Source organism: Rhinatrema bivittatum, chromosome 1 (assembly GCF_901001135.1).
Source record: "Rhinatrema bivittatum chromosome 1, aRhiBiv1.1, whole genome shotgun sequence".
Lineage (NCBI taxonomy): Eukaryota > Metazoa > Chordata > Amphibia > Gymnophiona > Rhinatrematidae > Rhinatrema > Rhinatrema bivittatum.
In genome coordinates, this window is record NC_042615.1 from 509,676,997 (window position 1) to 509,699,944 (window position 22,948).

The following is a 22,948-nucleotide window of genomic DNA, read 5'->3' on the forward strand; positions in this document are numbered from 1 at the left end:
TCTAGGAAAAGTAAAAAGTCATGGGATAGGTGGCGATGTCCTTTCGTGGATTGCAAACTGGCTAAAAGACAGGAAACAGAGAGTAGGATTAAATGGGCAATTTTCTCAGTGGAAGGGAGTGGACAGTGGAGTGCCTCAGGGATCTGTATTGGGACCCTTACTGTTCAATATATTTATAAATGATCTGGAAAGAAATACGAGTGAGATAATCAAATTTGCAGATGACACAAAATTGTTCAGAGTAGTTAAATCACAAGCAGATTGTGATAAATTGCAGGAAGACCTTGTGAGACTGGAAAATTGGGCATCCAAATGGCAGATAAAATTTAATGTGGATAAGTGCAAGGTGATGCATATAGGGAAAAATAACCCATGCTATAATTACACAATGTTGGGTTCCATATTAGGTGCTACAACCCAAGAAAGAGATCTAGGTGTCATAGTGGATAACACATTGAAATCGTCGGTACAGTGTGCTGCGGCAGTCAAAAAAGCAAACAGAATGCTGGGAATTATTAGAAAAGGAATGGTGAATAAAACGGAAAATGTCATAATGCCTCTGTATCGCTCCATGGTGAGACCGCATCTTGAATACTGTGTACAATTCTGGTCGCCGCATCTCAAAAAAGATATAATTGCGATGGAGAAGGTACAGAGAAGGGCTACCAAAATGATAAGGGGAATGGAACAACTCCCCTATGAGGAAAGACTAAAGAGGTTAGGACTTTTCAGCTTGGAGAAGAGACGACTGAGGGGGGGGATATGATAGAGGTGTTTAAAATCATGAGAGGTCTAGAACGGGTAGATGTGAATCGGTTATTTACTCTTTCGGATAGTAGAAAGACTAGGGGGCACTCCATGAAGTTAGCATGGGGCACATTTAAAACTAATCGGAGAAAGTTCTTTTTTACTCAACGCACAATTAAACTCTGGAATTTGTTGCCAGAGAATGTGGTTAGTGCAGTTAGTATAGCTGTGTTTAAAAAAGGATTGGATAAGTTCTTGGAGGAGAAGTCCATTACCTGCTATTAAGTTCACTTAGAGAATAGCCACTGCCATTAGCTATGGTTACATGGAATAGACTTAGTTTTTGGGTACTTGCCAGGTTCTTATGGCCTGGATTGGCCACTGTTGGAAACAGGATGCTGGGCTTGATGGACCCTTGGTCTGACCCAGTATGGCATTTTCTTATGTTCAGGCAAGTCCAGATTTAAAAAAAAAAAATAAAAAAAATCTTATTGTGTTTGAATTGTTTACTTTCACGTTGGTCGGGCCGTCTCTCCCTCTCTCTCCTCGGGGGGGGGGGGGGGTTTGCCGCGTTTTTTTCGCCATCGGGGGGGGGGGGGAGAGGGTGTTTTAAAATAGTTTTCTGGGTACTTCATTTCTGGCTGGCTCCCTCGATGCCACAGTCGACCGTGTGTTGCTCGGCCCTCCCGGGAGGGAGTTTGTATAGCATGTTTACCAGGAGGGAGAGGGATCCTCCGGGGCAAATGCAGTTAAAAAAGGACAGAAGAGCAGATTACCGCGAGTTTGTGCAAGGGCAACAGGGGCTGTTCAGCCTGCCCAAGATCTCTTTCCTTTAAGCGTGGGAACAGAGGCCATTTTGTAGACGTTCCGTTCTGCTACTCAGGCAGCCTTGGGGGAGGGGGGTTTTCCTCCTCAGCTTTCTCCTCAGCAGAGGCTGCCTGAGGATAGGGAATCACTACAGCCTGCTTCTCCTGACCTGGAGGTCAGTCCTGAGGGGACTTCTGATACCTCCTCTGAGTCCTCCTTCATTGTTTTTTTTGCATAAAGCTTTTAAAGCAAGGAAAGCACGGAAGCTGTATGAAAGGGGAAAGCCTGATTCTCTGTACGTACCCGGATCAGTCCAGACCGTGGATTGAGCCTCCTTTCCAGCAGGTGGAGACAGACCAAAACTGAAAGGGTATCCTATATGACAGAGCCTACCCTACAGCTCTTCAGTATTTGTCTGTCTCCAGCAGGTGGATCAGCTCACCCTGAGGTCTCCTGATTCGGGCTAATCAACCTTCTTTTTCCTTCTCTTCTTTTTGGATCGAGCAAGTACTTATTCCTTAGGGATTCTGGTAGGATTTTTCTAATAAAAGAAAAAAAAATTATTAGTTTTTAAGGTTAATTGTTTCCGTGCTGTGCAGGAGACGGTCCCATCTCCTGGCCCTTGCTGGACCTTGTGCTGGGCAGAGCCTAAGTCCATGATTGCTTCCAGGTGTGGGGACCGAGGCTGGTGGTACAGTCATTCTCCCCCCCCCCCCCCCCCCCCCGGCTGCCTAGGGAGCTTAGTGCTCCATTGTTTTTGGCTCAATTTGGTTTTATTGGAAAAAAAAAAAATTAAACTTAAATCTCCTTTTTTCTCTGGGGATCGAACTGGCAGCCAGACATAGTGTGCAGGCTTCACTCTCCTGCCGGCAGAGCTACCAATCATTTTATTTTTAGATTTTTTCTTCAGCGTGTGGCTCCTCTTCGCTGAGATGCCGCGGCCAGCAGCCTGCCTAGCGTGTGGGGAGCCCTCGTCGTGCCTATTGCACGAGGGGCTCGGCTCCCCGGGGACAGAATCCCCAGCGCATAGCCAGGCTGTTCCCGGGTTGGCAACCCGCAGGAATGGTGGCCATTTTGGGGATTTTGGCAGCTCCCAATTCGGAGCTGCCTGGGGCTGGGGAGCAAGAATTTCAAGATTTTCCCCCCAATTTGAGCCCCGAGGTCCCTCAGGATGTGGTCCCTGACCCCCCTCCCCCCCCTCCCTGGCGGTCTCCGCTCGGATGCTCTTGTGGTTAAGAAACTGGTCAGCGGACGTGTCCTCAAAGTCTCAGCTAGGATCTTTACCTTTTAAGGGTAAACTTCTTTTTGGAAAGATATTGGAAGATATGATTCAGTCCCTGGGAGATAAGGTGCATCGGTTGCTGGAGGATAGACCTCGCTCGAAAGGTTCCTTTTCATCTCGCGTCAGATTCAGAGGGAATCGACGGTATCACCCATCACCTGGTCCGGCTCAGCCTTCCTCAGGAGCCAAGTCTCCTCAATGAAGGGGCGCCAGTCCACTCCTCGGTGACAGAAGTGGGGGGCAGACTGTCCCTATTCTTCGAGGAGTGGGCCAAGGTGACTACAGATCAGTGGGTGCTGTCCATGATAAGACAAGGCTATGCTTTAGATTTTGCACGGTGGCCCCGAGATCAGTTTCTCGTCTCCTGCGGATATGCCGCGAAGCGGGCAGCGGTGGGGAGATGTTGCAGTGGCTTCTGCAGTTGTGAGCCATAGTTCCTGTCCCTCCAGAGGCTCAAGGAACAGGCCGCTACTCTGTTTACTTCGTGGTGCCAAAGAAAGAAGGTTCCTTTCACCCCATTCTAGACCTCAAGAGCGTGAACAGATGTCTAAAAGTTCCACGTTTTCGCATGGAGACTCTACGGTCGGTCATCGCTTCCGTCAGACAGGGAGAGTTTCTCGCGTCGCTGGAGCTCACGGAAGCTTACCTGCACATAGGCATCTGTCCAGACCACCAAAGGTTTCTTAGGTTCTGCATTCTGGGGCAACACTTTCAGTTTCGGGCTCTACCCTTCGGTCTGGCAACCGCACCCAGGATATTCACCAAGGTCTTGGTGGTGGTGGCGGCCTGTCTCCGAAGGGAAGGTCTTCTGGTTCACCCATACTTGGACGACTGGCTGATTCGAGCAATATCAGAAGCGCTAGCAAGGGACGCGATTCCCAGGGTGCTACGTTCCTGCAGTCACTGGGCTGGGTTGTCAACTTCTCAAAGAGCAGACTCGTACCCTCTCAGTCCTTGGAATATTTGGGAGCGTTGTTAGACAGGTTCCCTGTATGGAGACAACTTGTTTGGAAATAAAGTTAAGGAGACCTTAGGTCAGATTTAAGGAACATTAAGTCATTATTCAGTTTGTCAGCTAGAGGAGATGACAGTGATGACTTGAGGGCAGAGGCTGGACAGAAAAGTGTTTTTTTTTTTTTGGTTTTTTTTTTCCAGAGATGCCCCTTCTGCTATTAACATCATCAGGTTGCTCCAACTCTACAGAAACAGGGGTCACCAAAGGAAGAAATGTCAAACAAAAGTGCCACACGTGAAACCGGAGCCTAATTTTTGATGGTTCTTAAGCTTTAACTCCCTGCCAGCTCCAGTGGGGTGGGGGGGGGAGAGGGATCAGTCCTTTCTTTCAGAATGGATGATGGCCGCCAAGAACCGGTGAGCCCTACAAATTGTAGAATGTGGCTAGTGCATGTGTTTCTCTTGCTTCCCTACGACCCAGCATTGTTTGGCCTTCAATTTAGACTTGTCTAAATCTGTACAACTTCAACTGGAAGTGGAATTGCTCATTCCACTTTGCTCTGGGCCAGGAAGTTTTCTACATCTCTAGCTCATATTAGGGTTTGGAGAAGGTTCGAGAGCTGGTGTGAGGAGCGAGGTTCTTATTCTCTTAAAGTTGAAATTCCACTGATATTGTAATTTTCACAGGACGGTTTGGTTAAAGGCTTGGCTTTAAAACAGTCTGAAGGTTCAGATAGCAGCTCTCGCTTGCTATAGGGGGTGGGTCAATGGTAGACCCTTGTCTTCCCATCCAGTTGTGTCTAGGTTCTTGAAAGGAGTCAAGCATCTACTTCCTCCTTTGTGGCTACTCGTGCCTCTTTGGGATGTTAATCGGGGCTTGCATTTCAGCCACTGTGTGGTCTCTTTGTGGCTGCTTATCTTGAAAACAGTTTTTCTGGTAGCAATCTGTTCAGCACAGTGGATCTCCGAGCTATAAGCTCACTCTTCCCATGAGCTGTTTCTACGAATGAATCCAGGCATGGTATAGCTTAGGACTGTACTTTCCTTTTTTGTCGAAAGTGGTTTTGGGTTTCATTTGAATCAGTCCATTTCTATGCCCGAGCTGGACAGGGATAGAGATGAGCGGGATTATTGTCTTTGGCATAACTTCAATGTCAAGCGGCATCTGGGCAGAACTTGAAGATTATTCTCTCTTTCCAGAAGTCTGATAGACTGTTTGTGCTCCATGGTGGAGGTAAACATAGAAACATATAGAAACATAGAAATGACGGCAAAAGAAGACCGAATGGCCCATCCAGTCTGCCCAGCAAGCTTCACACATTTTTTCTCTCATACTTATCTGTTTCTCTTAGCTCTTTGTTCTATTCCCCTTCCACCCCCACCATTAATGTAGAGAGCAGTGATGGAGCTGCATCCAAGTGAAATATCTAGCTTGATTAGTTAGGGGTAGTAGGGGTAGTAACCGCCGCGATAAGCAAGCTACACCCATGCTTATTTGTTTTACCTAGACTATGTTGTACAGCCCTTGTTGGTTGTTTTTTCTTCTCCCCTGCCGTTGAAGCAGGGAGCTATGCTGGATATGCGTGAAGTATCAGTTTTTTTCTCCCCTGTCGTTGAAGCAGAGAGCCATGCTGGATATGCATTGAAAGTGAAGTGAAGTATCAGGCACATTTGGTTTGGGGTAGTAACCGCCGTAACAAGCCAGCTACTCCTCGCTTTGTGATTGCGAATCCTTTTTTTCTTCACCCCTGTCGTTGAAGCTATGCAGGATATGCGTGAAGCATCAGTTTTGTTTTTTTTTGTTTTTTCCCCTGCTGTTGAAGCAGAGAGCTATGCTGGAAATGCGTGATGTATCAGTCATTCTCCCATGCCGTTGAAGCAGAGAGCCATGCTGGATATGCATGGAAAGTGAAGTATCAGGCACATTTGGTTTGGGGTAGTAACCGCTGTAACAAGCCAGCTACTCCCCGCTTTGTGAGTGCGAACCCTTTTTCTTCTCCCTTGCCGTTGAAGCAGAGAGCTCTGCTGGATGTGTGAAGTATCAGTTATTCTTCTCCCCTGTCGTTGAAGCAGAGAGCTATGCTGTATATGCATTAAAAGTGAAGTATCAGGCTTATTTGGTTTGGGGTAGTAACCGCCATAACAAGCCAGCTACTCCCCGCTTTGTGAGTGCGAACCCTTTTTCCTTCTCCCCTGCCGTTGAAGCAGAGAGCTCTGCTGGATGTGTGAAGTATCAGTTATTCTTCTCCCCTGTCGTTGAAGCAGAGAGCTATGCTGTATATGCATTAAAAGTGAAGTATCAGGCATATTTGGTTTGGGGTAGTAACCGCCGTAACAAGCCAGCTACTCCCCTCTTTGTGAGTGCAAATCCTTTTTTCCATTTCCTCTTGCTGTTGAAGCTTAGAGCGATGTTGGAGTCACAGTAAGCATGTGTATGTTTATTGAATAAGGGTATTGTGTCCAGGCAGTAGCCATCATTCTGGCGAGTCACCCACTCTTCATTGGCGGCCCATGTTGCCAGGAGAACTGGCAACATGGGCACTGTAGCCTGTTAGGTGAAAGAAGTCATCACAGCCGCCTATGTGGATGCAGATGTCCCTTTACTTAGACAGGTCAGGGCACATTCCCCTAGAGTTCAGGTGGTTTCGTGGGTGGAGCTTTGGTTGTCATCTTCTGTCGATTTGTCAGGCAGCGATGTGGTCTTCCTTCCACACTTTCTCCAAGCATTATCGCCTGGATGTGCGGTATTGACAGGACTTCGGGCAGCCTCCCATCCTTTTTGGGAGTAGCTTTGGTACTTCACACTGGTGTGGATTGGCCAGCCTGAGTTCAGAAGAAGGAAATATTACTATTTACCTGATAATTTCCTTTCCTCTAAGGAAGGCAGGCCAATCCACAACCTACCCTGGGTTGCCTGCTTGCTTTTAGTTCATCCTTTCTATGCGGACAATGAAGAGTATTTTCTGTTAATTCATTTGAATGACTGGAAAGTGACATAACCAGTGCTTATGATTAGATGATATGAACTTTCTTTGCTGAGCTTGATTTTTCCTAGTTGGTTGGAAGCATGAGTAGTTGACTGTTAAGTCATGTTCAAGTATAATCAGTTTGTTCACAGTTTAGCTTTTCTAGAGATACTGGCAGGCTGATGTCAGGGCAGAGCTATATGTCAGTGAGTCAACTTTATTCCATCTCTATGTGCTGATAGGCGTGCATAACCACTGGTGTGGATTGGCCTGCCTTCCTTAGAGGAAAAGAAATCAACAAATTAGTAGTAATTTCTCCATTTGGGAGGAATTCAAGTTAAATTCCCACATACAATCCTCCTATTTGTTCATACCAGGGAATAGGTATGTGCCCTGGACTTCTGACACTTATGCTCGCATACCCATTTATCTATGTCGCAGGAAGTTCCTCAGATTTTTGCTGTAGGAGGTTCATTACCTGTACAAAGTGCTCCCATTTGGCTTGTCAGTGATCCCAAGGTGTCATGAAGTGCTTAGTGGTGGTAGCAGTGAAGCTGTTTGTTTCCCCTAGCTGGACTATTGGCTGGTGATGGATCCAGCTCAGTCAGGGATTTTGAAGTTCCTGGAGTAGACCATTTGACGCTCCCAGTCCCTGGGGTTTCTGATCAACTATGCTAAGTTGAGCCTTGCCTCTATTCAGAGGATTCAGTTCATAGGTGCGTGGATAGACTCTGTTCAGGGGTGAGCATTCCTTCCACATGAAAGGGCTGCAGTATGAAGGGACCTAGTAAATGCCCTCTTGCAGTGGGATTGAATTCAAGCAAAACAATATTGTTCCTCCTTGGTCACATGGCAACTGTAGTGTATGTAGTCCCCATGGCATGATTGAACATGAGATCTCCGGTGGGGTCTCCGATACCAGTGAACCATCTAAGACCATTATTATCCCATCGCATACTAATGAGTCAAAATGAAATCATCCCTGCAATGGTGGTTGAAACCATTTCTGAGTGTGGGACTCCTGTGTGGGATTCATCTCAAGTAAATCTCCACAGACAACACTACCGTGGGGTGGGGAGCTCATAATGATACTACTCAAACTAAAGGAGCATGGACACTAGAGGGGAATCGCCTTTAGATCAGCCTACTAGAACTGAGTGCCAGCCGCTATGCTTTAAAAAGTTTCTTATCTACTGGCAGGAAAGAGAATCTTGATTTATATGGATAGTCAAGTGGCCATGTTTTGCATCAGCAAGCAAGCGGGCACAGGCTCTTTCACCCTCTGCCAGGAATCTATCTGGATCTGGAGCTTACTTACTAGCAATCTAGCACTAAACACACTGGCTGACTGTTTCAGCAGTGTTTTATTACCACACAAGTAGATCTTGGATCAGCAAGTGGTAGATAGTTTTAGATCTCTGGGGACAACCAATAATAGATTTGCTTCAGAAAGTAAAAGCAAAAATAGAGATTCTGCTTCATGCTTCTGAGAAGGTACAGTTTGTTTCTGATGCTTTTCTGCTAAGTTGGGATGTTGTCTTTTGCATATCCACAATCCCATTAATATTGCAGTCCAGAAGGTATTTTAGGATCATGCAAGAATGATTCTTGTTGCTCCGGCATGGCCAAGACAATTGATGGTATAACTCCTAGTACCATTGGGAACTTCTCCATCTCATCACAGAGGAGGACGGCAGGCTTTGGCATCCAAGTCTGTTCTTTCTGGGTCTTATGGCAAGGATGTTGAACAGGGGATAGCATCATCTCTGTTTCTTCTGAAACAAGGGGAAGACACTTTGACTACGGGCAGGAAACCTTCAACTGGAAAGTCTCTGTAGCTTCAGTTGGGAAAAAGTGTTCATCCTGGTGTCAGTCCAGTGTTCTGGACTTCTTATTTATAGCCCAAATGATGTACTCCAGTTCTTGTTTTGCCTTTGCTTATCAGGGCTTAGTATGTCTTCGGTGAAAATGCACCTCTACACTATTGTGGCATACCATTGGTGGAAGGAGTGCCAATTTCCATGCTTCCCTTGATATCTAAGCTTATGAAGAAATTGTGACATTCCATGCTTCCTGTCAGTAAACTGCCAATACGTTGAGATCTTATTTTTTTGGCTCGGTTTGTAAAGCTTCCCTTTGAACCTTTGGAGTTGGCTAGTTTGCAGTTCCTCTCATGGAAGGTACTGTTCCTGGAAGCAGTCACTTCTGCTCAAAGGGTCAGTGAATTGCAAGCACAGGTTTCCTATTCATCATATCTTCAGTTCTTCCACATCAGAAAGATGGTGGTGTTTTCATATTTGCCATTGCGTTAGTTTTCTTTTTTTTCCAAGACCACATTTGCATAAATATGAGAAGGCTCTTCACTCTTTGGGACTGTAAGAGAGCCTTAGTGTGTTATTTGAAAAGGGTTCAACTGTTTGTCTTTAGAGCCCAGTAGATTGGGAGTGGCAATAGCCAGGGGAACTTAACTGTGTACTGTATTGCATACTGTTATGCACTAGCTGGCTTACAGATTACTCTGTCAAGGCTCATCAATTGAAAGCCATGGTGGCTTAAGTGGCTTGCTTCATGCCTCTTCAATTGAAGACATCTGCAGAACTGTGATTTGGTTGTATGTGCACACCTTTACTTCACACTACCATCTGGAAAGCATGTTGAGGTGACACTAGTTTTGGACAAGCAATTTTGCACAATTTGTTCACCCAGTAAGTCACTCACTCGCTACTAGTGGATCTGGGTTGCGCCTTTTTTTTTTTTTTTTTTTTTTTTTTTTTTAGCATAGCTTCACTGTGCAACTCAGGGACTCCCCACATGTCATAGCTAATTCATCCCTTCTTGTTGACAGAGAAAGCAAGTTTGCTTACCTGTAGATGGTGTTCTTTTTAGACAGGATGACTTGGTCATGCTTATTACCTGCCTCCCTCACTGGAGAGTTGACTTCCTTACTTAAGCTCTGAAAAAGACTGAGGCTCACAAGGCAGCATGCATCTGGGAACTCCCATGCATGCTCAGTAAAAGTTTACTGAGCTCTGAGAAGAGGGGCTTGTTCACTGTTGAATGATGTCGTCATGTGTCAAATGTCATGGTTAATTCATCCTGTCTATGGAGAATCCTATTTGTAGGTACGCAAATTTGCTGTTTCTGAAATGAGAGCTTCTATATGGTTACAGTGGCAATAGAGTATAAAGCTCGGGATGTGTTTTTCTGGTGCTGTCATGGAGTTGACAGTTCTTGGGCAGTGGTGATCTTTGGTATCTGTTGGATACAGGCAGGATACAATCTCTCTTCCATTTTTCTTTGTGCAGAGTTTAGTGTCTTAAAACAAACCATGCAATCTTAATCCAGGAGTTAAATAGGCTTAACTTTGGAGACAAGGCAGATGCAGTGACCTTAATGTTGTTTAATTGCCTCTTGATATACTTCTCCTACAGACGGTGGGTTGTGGCGTATGTGCTGCCTGTCAGATCTCTGAGGACTGCGGCTACTGTACTATTTGCATGATCCGGGCCAGGAACCCTCAATTCGGCAACATGTGGAAGTGCCTGAAGCGGAGGTGTCTCAGGATCGTGAAAAAGGTACCTGAGTCAGGTTGTCCAGGGGAAGGATAGCTTGCTAAGGGGAGACTGTTATACATCTAGGGGACGAAGAATGGGGAACTTGTATGGGAGCATATTGTAGGGGAGTTTATTTTATTTATATTTTGTATACCGATATTTTGATATCAATTATAACTGTTCACAATGTTAATATAAACCAAAACGCATAAAAATTACAATACAGGTAAAATCATACCTAGTAAATCAAAATCATATATAGTAAACATTAAAAAAAATATATAATCCACAAATAATAATCCTAAAAAACCTTTAGAAATCAGTAAACATCAAAACATCAGCCTCTGTCCAACAGTAGCTCGGCCTTTGGTAAGATATGAAGCCCTCAAATAGCATCATCTCCAAAAGCCTGTGTAAATAACCATATCTTGTAAGTCTTTTTTGAAATTCTGATAATTCGATTGTAATCTCAAATCAGTGGGAAGGAATTCCATAACTTAGGCTCAGCTAGGGATATCTCTTTCTGACTTTAGTCAAGTGAGCAGACTTAACTGAAGGAATTGCTAACAAACTTTTATTAGACGATGGTAAATTTTGCTGTGGCGTATGAATCCGTAATTAAGTATTTAACCATTCTGTCTTAACATTAATTGATTTGTGTATCAAGCAAAGAATTTTGTAATCCTGTATTTTATTGGTAACCAGTGTAACTCTTTCAATATGGGTGTAATGTGATCATATTTTTTAGTACCAGTTAAAACTCTGGCCGCAGCATTCTGTAATAATTGCAATGGTCTGATTATTATCTGGAAGACCAAAAAGAAGGGCGTTACAGTAATCAATCTTGGAAAACAACAGAACTTGTAAAACGGTTTTAAAATCATTAACATATAAAAAAGGTTTCAATCTTTTTAAAATATGGAGCTTATTAAAACTGTCTCTTATGTATGTTTTCATATTTAGTTCACTTTTCTAACCTCAAATTAGTGAAGCCAATTTTATAAGAAGTAATTACATTAGGCTTAAGTCTATTGCTTAAATACACTATTTCCTGTCGTGTAGCCAGATGGACTCAGAACGAATGGGTATAGTATGCTCGTGCTAGCAGTTGGAGACGGATCTGACATCAGCACGGGTGTATATATACCCCACAGGAAGCGTAGCAACTTAGTAATTTCCGTCTCCAAAGCAGTTTGGAGAGCCTGCACGCTCGCTGAGCGTGTTTTCCAAATCTACTTTCTTTTTACTAAAACGTCTACAGCACCATCGAGCCCCGCACTCCTGCGGTGATACCTTAAGGTCCCTCCCCCAGTTGAGTTTCCCGGGGTGATTTCCGTGATCCCCCGGAGGTTTAAGTCCTCGGTCTGGTGGCCGAATCGCGGCAGGGACGTAGCCCCCGGGCGAGGTTCGGGTGAGGCATACGAGGCGCCTCGGTCCCGGCGTGGACGAGGCAGCGGGTGCATTCCCTCAAAGCGTGGCAGTGAAGGTACTTGCCCTTTCCCCCCACAGCCGGAGACCACCCGGGTTCCAGCCAGGAAGCGCCGAGGATCAGGTAAGGCGTACATCTCTTACTCTTTGGTCTCCGAGGAACGATGATCGGCGGCGTGGCCTGTGGGTGGCACGCCGTGGAAGGGCGCCATTTTGTTGGCCTTACTCAGGTATTGAGCGCCCGTGATAAGAACATAACATAAGAACATAAGAAATGCCATACTGGGTCAGACCAAGGGTCCATCAAGCCCAGTATCCTGTTTCCAACAGTGGCCAATCCAAGTCACATGTACCTGGCAAGTACCCAAACATTAGATAGATCACAAGCTACTATTGCTTATTATCATAGCAGCAGTTTATGGATTTAACCTCTAGGAACATATCCAAACCTATTTTAAACCCAGTTACACTAACTGCTGTAACTTCATCCTCTGACAATGAAGTCTAGAGTTTTAACTATGCGCTGAGTGATAGGCGCAGGTCTATGACTAAGCCGCATATTGCTGAGAGCCTATTGCATACCATTGGGCGTATATTGCTAAGCTGCATAGTGCTGAGAGCACATTGCATATCATTGGGCGTATATTACTAAGCCGCATATTGCTGAGAGCACATTGCATATTGTCCAACGTACATTGCTAAGCCGCATATTGCTGACAGCATATTGCATATCATTGAGTGTATATTGCTAGCCGCCTATTGCTGAGAGCATATTGGGGTAATATTGCCGCATATTATTGTGCGCCTGTTGTATTAAGCGTATATTGCTGCCGCATATTATTGTGCACATGTTGTATTAAAGCGTATATTGCTGCCGCATATTATTGTGCACCTGTTGTATTAAAGTGTATATTGCTGCCGCATATTATTGAGCTTTCTTTCAACTAAGATCCTCACCAAATGAGTACCATATATTTCACACATACACTTTCACCCGGTGCTTATTTTTATATGGGTGATTTTCTATGTATCCGCTCAAAAATTTCTTTTAACAATAATCTTTTATTTTCATATTTCTAACAATTATATAGGAAAACGGGTGGTAGTTTCATATATTATAAGCAACCATCCAGGTGCCAATGTTTTCTTGTGTAATCATTAACAACCTCCCGCCTCCAATTTTTATTTGAATTAATGTCTTTAAAATATATTGAGCTGGATCATAGAAGATCAACCCCGTATTTTCATGTTGATTTTTATTTTTTATTTTTATAAAATCTTCTTTTTGTGACTAGTACTTTTCTATAAATTTTCCTTTTTCAGCCGTCAAAGGAAGAATCAAGATTTACTTAGCTTTAATAAATGTCTTTTGTACTGGAGAACAAAAGACATTTTGACGGCTGAAAAAGGAAAATTTATAGAAAAGTGCTCTGAGCTCCTTCACCTGTCTCCACGATCAAGCAAAGTAGTGTAGTGAGGTCTGACAGAGCTTGAATGCAGGTGGATCAGGATGATACAGATGAAGACGGTGGGGGCTCTTCTGGTGAGGAAGAGCCATTTAGAACTCTTCTACATTCCTTTCATAGAGATGTTACCGGGTCTGATATCTCAGACACTGAAGAGTAGCTGGGCCTGACTCGAGTATGCAGAAGAAAGATCCTGTTTTGGTCACCCTGCACAAGGCTTCTTATTTGTTCCCTCTTTTGGATGCAATCCAGGAGTTGATTGATCTGGAATAGAATGGATCAGAAGCATCCTTTAAAGGAGGACAAGTCTTAGTGGGTTTATACCCCTTGGATCTGCAAGCCAGAGAGCAGTTGCGTTTCTCTAAGGTGGATGCCTTGGTGTGTTCTGTCACGAAAAATACCACTATCCCAGTAGATGAAGGTGCGGTTCTGAAGGATGTTCAGGATAAGAGGATTGAGGCTATCCTGAAGCAAGCCTTTGAGGCAGTGACAATGAACTTGCAAATTGCTTCTTGTACCTGTTGCGACCGTCGCTGCCCGACGTCTCCACTCTGCCCATCTTACCTCTTTGGCGACTCCCTCTTTGGTTGATGGAAGTTTGGCTGCCGCGGCGTCATTTTGCCTACCTCCGGCGTCCCCCGACCGGCTAGACACTGCCTTCCGCTATGTTCTCATGAGGCCTAAGGGCGCGCGTGTGGCGCGTCCCCGACTCAAGTACCGCCGGACTTGGCAGGCCGCGGCGAGCAGCCAGGGAACCCAAGAGACCTGGTACCCCTGCGGCCAGATCCGGCTTCGCTTTCCTGGGTGGAATTATTTAAGGGGATTCACGCCTTTGTCCAGATGCAGTCATACCCAAGAACATCTTTCAGGCCCTACCACAAAATTATCCTCAGCAACGATACCACTCTCAATCTAATCAGTCACGTGGCCATCCTCGCCATCAGCGTGTACAAAAACAGGGAACTGCTGCTCCTCAAAAACAGAGACCAGCTTTTTGAGCTGTCCCGAGCTGCCCCCACCACTATTCATAGGTGGTTACCTGCAACATTTCTTTGCCAATTGGACAGCAATCACTACAGATCGTTGGGGGTCCCGCTGTGCAATGCTAGGTCCGGCGTACTGTTCGAAAGGCTGGAACCTGGTACTGGCTGGGGAGGGCCATGAGTTGGATCCCCTAGGGCCTCTTCACACTGTATACACAGAGCCGTGGCCTCCTCATGCTGTGCAGCTCTAATGTGGCATGCTGGGCAAAGGCCCTGAGCTTTGAGTTTCTTTTCCTGTGTTGCCATGGCTTGTGTGCGTAAAATACAGTTGTGCACTCCGGTGTGTCGAAGTTGTGCGTGTAGGTTTGGTGCACGCTCAGGGAGATGTGCGCGCTGTTGTGCGCACAGATCGAGTTGTGCGCCCGGCACAGTAAGCGCGTGGCTACGCGCTTCGTCTGTGCGCCCGGCACAGTAAGCGCGTGGCTACGCGCTTCGTCTGTGCGCCCGGCACAGTAAGCGCGTGGGAGTTGACTGGCCAACAAGATCACCTATGCCACGTTTGGATTCTATACTATTACAAGCCATCCAGCAACTAAATGACCTGGAATGGGATGCCCCGGAAACTACGTTCAAAGGGGAGCGTGCTCTGGCAGCCATGTACCCTCTGGACCCAGCCGCCAAAGATCTGGCATGTCCGAAAGTGGATGCCATGGTCTGCACGGTCTCGAAGCGCACGAGCATCCTTGAGTGCTGCTCAAGACAGATGTCTGGAATCTATCCTCAAACAGTCCTTTGACGTCTCCGCTATGTCTCTACAGATCGCGACCTGCTGTGCCGTGGTGGCACGCGCCTGCTTATCACAGACCAGGAACAACATTCCTGGGGAAGCCCTGGAACCAGCAGTATCATTCCTCGGGGATGCCGCTTCTGATCTGGTGTGCACCGCAGCTAGAGGAGTGTCATCCGCCATGGCAGCCAGAAGGCAACTCTGGCTCCGAAACTGGTTGGCCGACGCATCTTCCAAAATGAGACTCACAAGGATGCCCTTCAAGGGAACCCTCCTGTTCGGAAGCAAACTAGAGAAACTAGTCAACAAATGGGGCGAGTTCCCATTGCCATGGCTACCGGAGGTCAGGAATAAAAGAAACCAGCGACCCTTCCCCTGAACTTCCAGGGGCAGAGGATCACAGCGCTTCAACCCATATAGAAGCACATATCAAGCAGCCCGCCCCGCAGGCCGAAGCTATTCCTTTCGGAACAAGCACAACAAAAGGGGAGCCAGCTCAGGCCCAAGCCCCAGCCGCACCCCACAATGAAAATCAGCCGACCCATCCAAAGGAGGAAGCCATAGGGGGCAGGCTTGCCCTATTCTACCAAAGATGGGTCGAGATAACTTTGGACAAGTGGGTCCTTGCCATCATTCGAGAGGGATATTACCTGGATTTCCACCCCCTCCCTCCAGACAGGTTTGTGGAATCCCACTGCTACGACCCTTCCAAGAGGATGGCAGTGGAAACTACACTGACCAGAATTACTAGCCTTAGAGGCTATAACACCGGTGCCTCCACAACAAGTAAATACTGGACATTATTCCATCTATTTTATCGTTCCCAAGAAAGAATGAACATTCAGGCCCATCCTGGACCTCAAATCGGTCAACCATCACCTGAAGATTCCTCGCTTCTGCATGGAAACCCTACGCTTGGTAATAAGGGCGATACAACTGGGAGAGTTCCTTACATCCCTGGATCTGTCGGAAGCATACCTACACGTTCCGATCCATCAAGAGCATCAGCGTTTTCTACGCTTCATGATCCTGGACCATCACTACCAGTTCCGGGCACTACCATTCGGGTTAGCCACAGCACCCCGGTCATTCACCAAGATCATAGTGGTGGTGGCAGCAACACTGAGGAAGGAAGGAATCCGCGTACACCCTTATCTAGACGATTGGCTGATCAGGGCGAAATCCCCAGAGGAGAGCCATCAGGCGACCAAAAGAGTCAAACCTCTACTGGAGAGCCTTGGGTGGGTGGTCAACACAAGTAAGAGCTGTCTGCAGCCCTCTCAATCTTTAGTATACTTGGGAGTCCGGTTCGACACCAAACAAGACAAGGTCACCCTGACACCGACAAGCAGATCGAAATTGATGACCCGGTTGCGAACCCTGTTGAGCGACCTTCGCCCCACAGCATGGGACTACCTACAGGTCCTCTGCCTCATGGCATCCACACTGGAAGTAGTGCCATGGGCAAGAGCTCATATGAGAGACCCCTACAGCACTCACTACTATCACGATGGAATCCACCGTCTAAGAACTACACCATATGCCTTCAGCTCCCGGACAAAGTCCGGACCCAACAATGATGGTGGCTACAAGAAGACCATCTGAGCCAGGGAGTGAGACTATCCTCATCATCCTGGATCCTGCTCACCACGGACGCCAGCCTACGAGATGGGGAGCACACTGCCAGGAGCTGACCGTTCAGGGACAATGGAACGAAGAAGAGTTGGGGTGGAACGTCAATTGCCTAGAGGCCCAAGCAGTCAGACTAGCCTGCCTACGGTTCGGTCACAGACTCAGACAAGTCAGTCAAAGTAATGTCAGACAACGCCACAACAGTGGCCTACATCAACCGCCAGGGAGGAACCAGAAGCCAACAGGTGTCTCTGGAAATAGTCCTCCTAATGTCATGGGCGGAAGCGAACCTTCAAGAGATCTTGACCGTCCACATCGCCGGGAAAGACAACGTTGCTGCGGATTACCTCAGAGAAAGTCTAGCCCCAGGTGAATGGAGGCTGTCGATCACAGCATTCCAATTGATAGTAAACCATTGGGGAACACCAACCATGGACCTCCTGGCAAGCTGGTCCAACGCACAAGTGCCCAGCTTCTTCAGCCGCAGGTGGGAACACCAATCCCAGGGAATCAATACCCTGGTACAGACCTGGCCACAGGAGACTCTGTTATACGCCTTCCTGCCGTGGCCCCCTATTGGGCGCAATCATCCACAAGATAGAACACCACAACGGACCAGTACTTCTAGTGGCCCCAGACTGGCCAAGAAGACCGTGGTATGCAGACATGCGAAGGTTGCTGACAGGGAGCCCCCTCCCTCAACCTCCACACAGAGACCTGCTCCAACAAGGACCGATCCTCCATGAGGATCCAGCTCTATTCTCTCTTACGGTCTGGCCATTGAGAGGACTCGCCTGAGGAAGAGTGGATACTCGGTGGCAGTAATTGACCCCTACTCCGAGCACACAAGTTCTCCACATTCCTAACATATATAAGGATTTGGAGAGTGTTCGAAGCCTGGTGCGAGGACCACATCATCGTTCCACGCTCAGTCAAAATTCCGGCAGTTTTGGAATTCCTGCAGAATGGGCTACAGAAGGGATTGTCTCTCAACTGCATCAAGGTACAGGTGGTCGCATTGCATTGCTACGGAACCAAGAGCGAGAGCAGCAGCATAGCCTCTCACCGAGATATCTCCCACTTTCTGAAAGGAGTCAAGCAGATCCGACCATCCTTAAAGTGGCTGGTGCCTCTTTGGAACCTCAACCTGGACCTGGATTTTTTTTAGCAGGAGCCTCTTTCAGACCTCTTCGCGGCCTGTCTCTCCGATTATTAACATTGAAGGCAGCCTTTCTGGTGGCAGTTTGTTCGGCCCGCTGTATCTCCGAGCTACAAGCACTGTCCTGCCGGGAGCCATTCCTCAGATTCGCCCCGGGAACCATCCAGTTACTCACAGTTCCGTCGTTCCTCCCCAGAGTTGTGTCTCACTTCCATCTCAACCAAATCATCTCGCTACCATCGCCAGATGAGCATAAGAATTTGGAAGAGTCTCGCAGTCTACGCTATCTCAACATCGGCAGACTCCTAGTTCGATACCTGGAAAGGTCGGAATCCGTTCGAAAGATGGACCATCTATTCGTTCTTCACAGCGGGAAGAAGCAAGGGGAAGCGGCCTCGTGAGCAATCATAGTCCACTGGATCAAAGAAGTCATCAAGGCGGCCTACGTAGAAGCAGGCAAGCCACCGCCTTTGCAAGTCAAGCCCCGTTTCACTATAGCCCAGGCAGTGTCCTGGGCGGAAACCAAGATGTTATCACCCGCTGAGATCTGTCGTGTGGTGACATGGTCCTCCATCCACACTTTCTCCAGGTTTTACCTCCTGGATGTTCAGGCGTGAGAGGACACAGCATTTGCAAGGGCAGTACTAAGTGGGTCATGGGCAGCCTCCCACCTGGTTCGGGAGTAGGTTTTATACATCCCATTGGTCCTGAGTCCATCTGCTACACGCTAGGAAATGGAGAAGTTACTTACCTGATAATTTTGTTTTCCTTAATGTAGACAGATGGACTCTGCATCCCACCCACGGCTGTCGTTATTCATGGAATTCTCGAGGGACATCACAGACAGCGAGTGATTCATGGGTAAGCCACGCTTTCCTCCAACTAGAACACCCATCCTACCGGGTGTCGATGTTTCTCGGTTGAGGGCACAGGCGGCCTCCAGCTATAATCAATTCAACCAGTTCAAGTTAATTGTTAACCAAGTTATAAAAGTTATAAAAGTTATACAAGTTATAAAGTTAATCAAGTTAGTCAAATTAGTCATACATATATCCACAATCGCTTTTCGAGGAGAATATTGAAGAGCTGCACTTCCTGCAGGGGTATATGTACTGGGGCTGACGTCAGATTGAAATCTGATCAGTCTCCAACTGCTATCAGGAGTACACTATACCCACTGGTCCTGAGTCCATCTGTCTACACTAAGGAAAATGAAATTATCAGGTAAGTAATTTCTCCAATAGATAAACACACACACTTGGTGTAGCACTATGGAGACTTGATGCAGGGGTTACTGGGAGGGATAGATAAATGGGTGGTAGGATTGGTGTAGTGGGTCCCATATTGTAAGGAAAGGGCTATTGTGGGTCTTGATGTAATAGAGGGGGTTTGAGGGAGGGTGAAAAAGTTGAAAAGTGGATGTTGCTATACTATGATGTATCAAGTGGAGCTAGTACATCTTATACTGTTTGACTTTTATAGCTCTGTGCCATGACTATAATGTGTTATGTTAATCTGCAGGAATTTTATTAAGTATTATTATTAGACAACACGATTACTATGGCTTATATCAACTGTCAAGGGGGAACCCTGAATCAGATGGTGGCACAGAATTTGTTTTTCTGGGCAGAGCACCACCTGGTGGCTGTGGCAGTGTCCCACATAGCTGGGGTGGACAATGTTCAGGCAGACTTTATCAGTCGTCGGAGACTAGATTCTGGCAAGTGGGAGTTGGCAGAGGAGGCTATGATCCTCATTCGGGCTAGGTGGGGCATTCCCCAGCATGTATTTGATGGTGTTGCGGCTGAACACTAAAGCATCCTGCTTTTTCATTTGCAAAAGAATAAGGGGTGGAAGGAGTGGCTACTCGGGATCCTTTTATATTTGTTTCCTACGTGGCCCTTGGTCGGGAGAATGATTTGGTGAATAGAGAGGCATCAGGGCAAGGTGATCCTCATGGTCCCAAGTGTCCACGGTGCCCATGGTTCACGGATCTCATAAATCTGGCAGTGGACAGCTTGCTGAGGTTCAGATACCTTCAGAGGTTGCTTTGGCAAGTTTCAATCTTTTGGGATCAGGCAGATCACCTCTGTCTCATGGAAACTATTTTAAAGATCAAAATCGTAGCGCATATAGAAAGACATGGTTTAATGGAACACAGTCAACATGGATTTATCCAAGGGAAGTCTTGCCTAAGAAATCTGCTTCATTTTTTTGAAGGGGTTAATAAACGTGGATAAAGGTGAACCAGTAGATGTAGTGTATTTGGATTTTCAGAAGGCGTTTCACAAAGACCCTCATGAGAGGCTTCTACGAAAACTAAAAAGTCATGGGATAGGAGGCGATATCCTTTTGTGGATTACAAACTGGTTAGAAGGCAGAAAACAGAGTAGGATTAAATGGTAAATTTTCTCAGTGGAAAAGGGTAAAGGGTAAACAGTGGAGTGCCTCAAGGTTCTGTACTTGGACCGATGCTTTTCAATATATTTGGAAATGATTTGGAAAGGAATACGATGAGTGAAGTTATCAAATTTGCGGATGATACAAAATAATTCATAGTAGTTAAATCATAAGCGGATTGTGATACATTACCCCAGGACAAGCAGGATGCTAGTCCTCACATATGGGTGACATCAGTAATGGAGCCCTATACAGAAAAACTTCTGTCAAAGTTTCTAGCAACTTTTGACTGGCACAGAGTGCCCACTGAGCATGCTCGGCATACCATGATATTCTCAGCCACAAGTGTCTCCCTTCAATCTGCGAAGCCGTTAGCCTCGCGGTTAATTGGAGTCCTGTGTGGTGATTTTTCACCATATAAAAAGTTGTAAAAAAACTCGAAAAACTTCGACATTGCAGGGGTCTCCCGTTTTTTACCATCGCGGTAAGTTTTTCTGTTTTTTTCCCGTTGGTTCCGTACTGTATCTATTAGCCTGAAAGTCGTCGACGGGTGTCCGACTTCACAATGGCTACAGATTTTATAAAATGCCCAATTTGTTGCCGTACAATGTCTATTATGGACCCACACTTAGAGTGTGTACTCTGTCTCTGTCAGCGTCACAATGTCCTAATGTGCCCGAAGTGCGCCGAGATGATGCTGAAGGGTAGAAGACTCCGGATGGAGAAAATGGAACACCTGTTCCATTTACAACTAATGCCATCAACATCGATGTCCACGCAGTCGTCTCCGGCTGGAGCGATCTGTAAGGTCGTCCTCAAGAAACAAAGACCATATGAAGCCGGAGATCGGCTGTCGCTAACCCCATCTAAATCCTCGATAAAATCGACGTCGGTCATCGAAAAGAGCACCGAGCACAAGCAGAAGCATCGACATTGGAGGCCTCACGATCCCGAGACCGACCTGATATCCGGTGGTCCATCGGATCCTGAATCAGCACCAAAGAAGCCTCGGAGAGATGATGCGATGACGACACCTTCCACCCCGAGGCGATCCCCACCGATATAGGTGCCGGGAACTGTACCTCCAAAGGGCCCTGTGGAGGTGCCGGTATCGCCTTCACTGCCTCCCCCCATAGCTGCTCTGGTCTCACCAGCTATGAGGGCGGAACTGGATGGTTATATCCGCCAGGCAGTCAGGGATGCGCTCCTCGATATGCCTCCGATGCCAACACCGACTCTGCCATCGAGGCCAGCGCCATCGCCAGTACAGTCTCCTTCGCAGATTCCATTGATGCCAGTACCGATGTCGCCGTTACCGGTTCCATCGCCGGCTCCATCGATACCACTATAGATGCCAGTGCCGACTCCTTCGATGCCATCAATGCCGTTGCCCGATTTATCTTTTTTTGTGCCGATTTTGGCAAAACTAGATACACTTATCTGTGCCATCCCGGTGAAACCTCGGGAAGTACCGATACCACCGAGGGGAGAAGATATTATAGGAGAATCGCCAATTCCAGATCCAGTCCCAGGTCCATCGGGGGTTCGAAACCCAGAGAACAATCATCGATGCCAAAGTTGCCTATCCCTTCTACACCTCTTTGACCGCAGACACCTGATACATGGAAAAGATACTGGCACTGATACCTCCTCAGAGGAAGTCCTCTCGGAACCATCTCCCCCAGAGGAAAGAAGAAAATCTCCTCCTGAGGACCTATCCTTCTCCAATTTTATCAAGGATATGGCTGACACCATTCCTTTTCAGTTACAGTCTGAGGAAGACACCAGGCAAAAGACCCTGGAAGTGTTGCAGTTCGTGGACCCACATAAGGAGGTGTTAGCAGTACCGATTCACGAAGTCCTTGTGAAATTGTTACACAGATTATGGGAGCATCCCTGCTCCATATCTCCAGGAAACAAGAGGACTGATGCGACATACCTGGTCCAACACATCCCAGGCTTCCAGAAGACTCAACTACCTCACCAGTCAGTAGTAGAGTCAGCACAAAATAAATCAAAAAGAATAAAGACTCATTCTTCAACTCCACCAGGCAAAGACAATAGGTTCCTAGACAACATAGGTAGGAAGTTGTATCAAGGATCTATGCTAGTTTCCAGGATTGTGTCCTACCAGTTATATATGACGCAATACCAGCGTAACTTATGGAAACAGATGCAAGTTCAGGATTCTTTCTCTTCTGTAATTCATAAAAGCCTGGAGGCAGGCAAACACGAAGTTCGTGCAGCGTATGACTGTTTTGAGACCGCATCCAGAATGTCTGCCACCGGTATAAGTGCTCGAAGATGGGCCTGGCTCAAGGCCTCAGACTTGAGACTGGAAATACAGGAGAAACTGGCTGATCTCCCTTGTGTAGGAGACAATCTCTTCGGGGATAAGGTTAAAGAAGCCATTTCCCTCCTAAAGGAGCACTCAGAAACTCTAAGGCAACTATCTTCTGTACCTCAGGAGTCTCAAACACAATCAACAAGACTCCCAAGGAAAGAGTCCAAGCGCCCATACTACAGGCTGAGGCGTTATTATCCACTTCCCGCCCGTGGACGCTCATCCAGACCAACTCAAAGAGCACAGTCTAGACAACCAAGAGCGCCCAGAGCTCAACCCCCTCCTCAAACAGGAGCAACATCGGGGTTTTGAAATACTACCAGGGAACAGCAGCCTCTCTACCAATCTGACCCCAAATTTGCCGGTAGGAGGTCGGATTACGTTCTTCCAACACAGTTGGTCACACATTACCACAGACCAATGAGTACTTTCCATCACA

General features: G+C 46.8%; 1 protein-coding gene across 7 annotated transcripts in view; it reads left to right on the forward strand.

Moving 5' to 3' along the window:
- MBD1 (methyl-CpG binding domain protein 1) overlaps positions 1-22,948 on the forward strand; it is a 322,119-nt gene that overhangs the window by 93,285 nt on the left and 205,886 nt on the right. For all 7 annotated transcript variants that reach the window (XM_029611568.1, XM_029611550.1, XM_029611587.1 and 4 more), the window contains exon 7: positions 10,188-10,331. In XM_029611568.1, the coding sequence (XP_029467428.1) occupies positions 10,188-10,331 (144 nt within the window). The remainder of the gene's footprint in view (positions 1-10,187; positions 10,332-22,948) is intronic.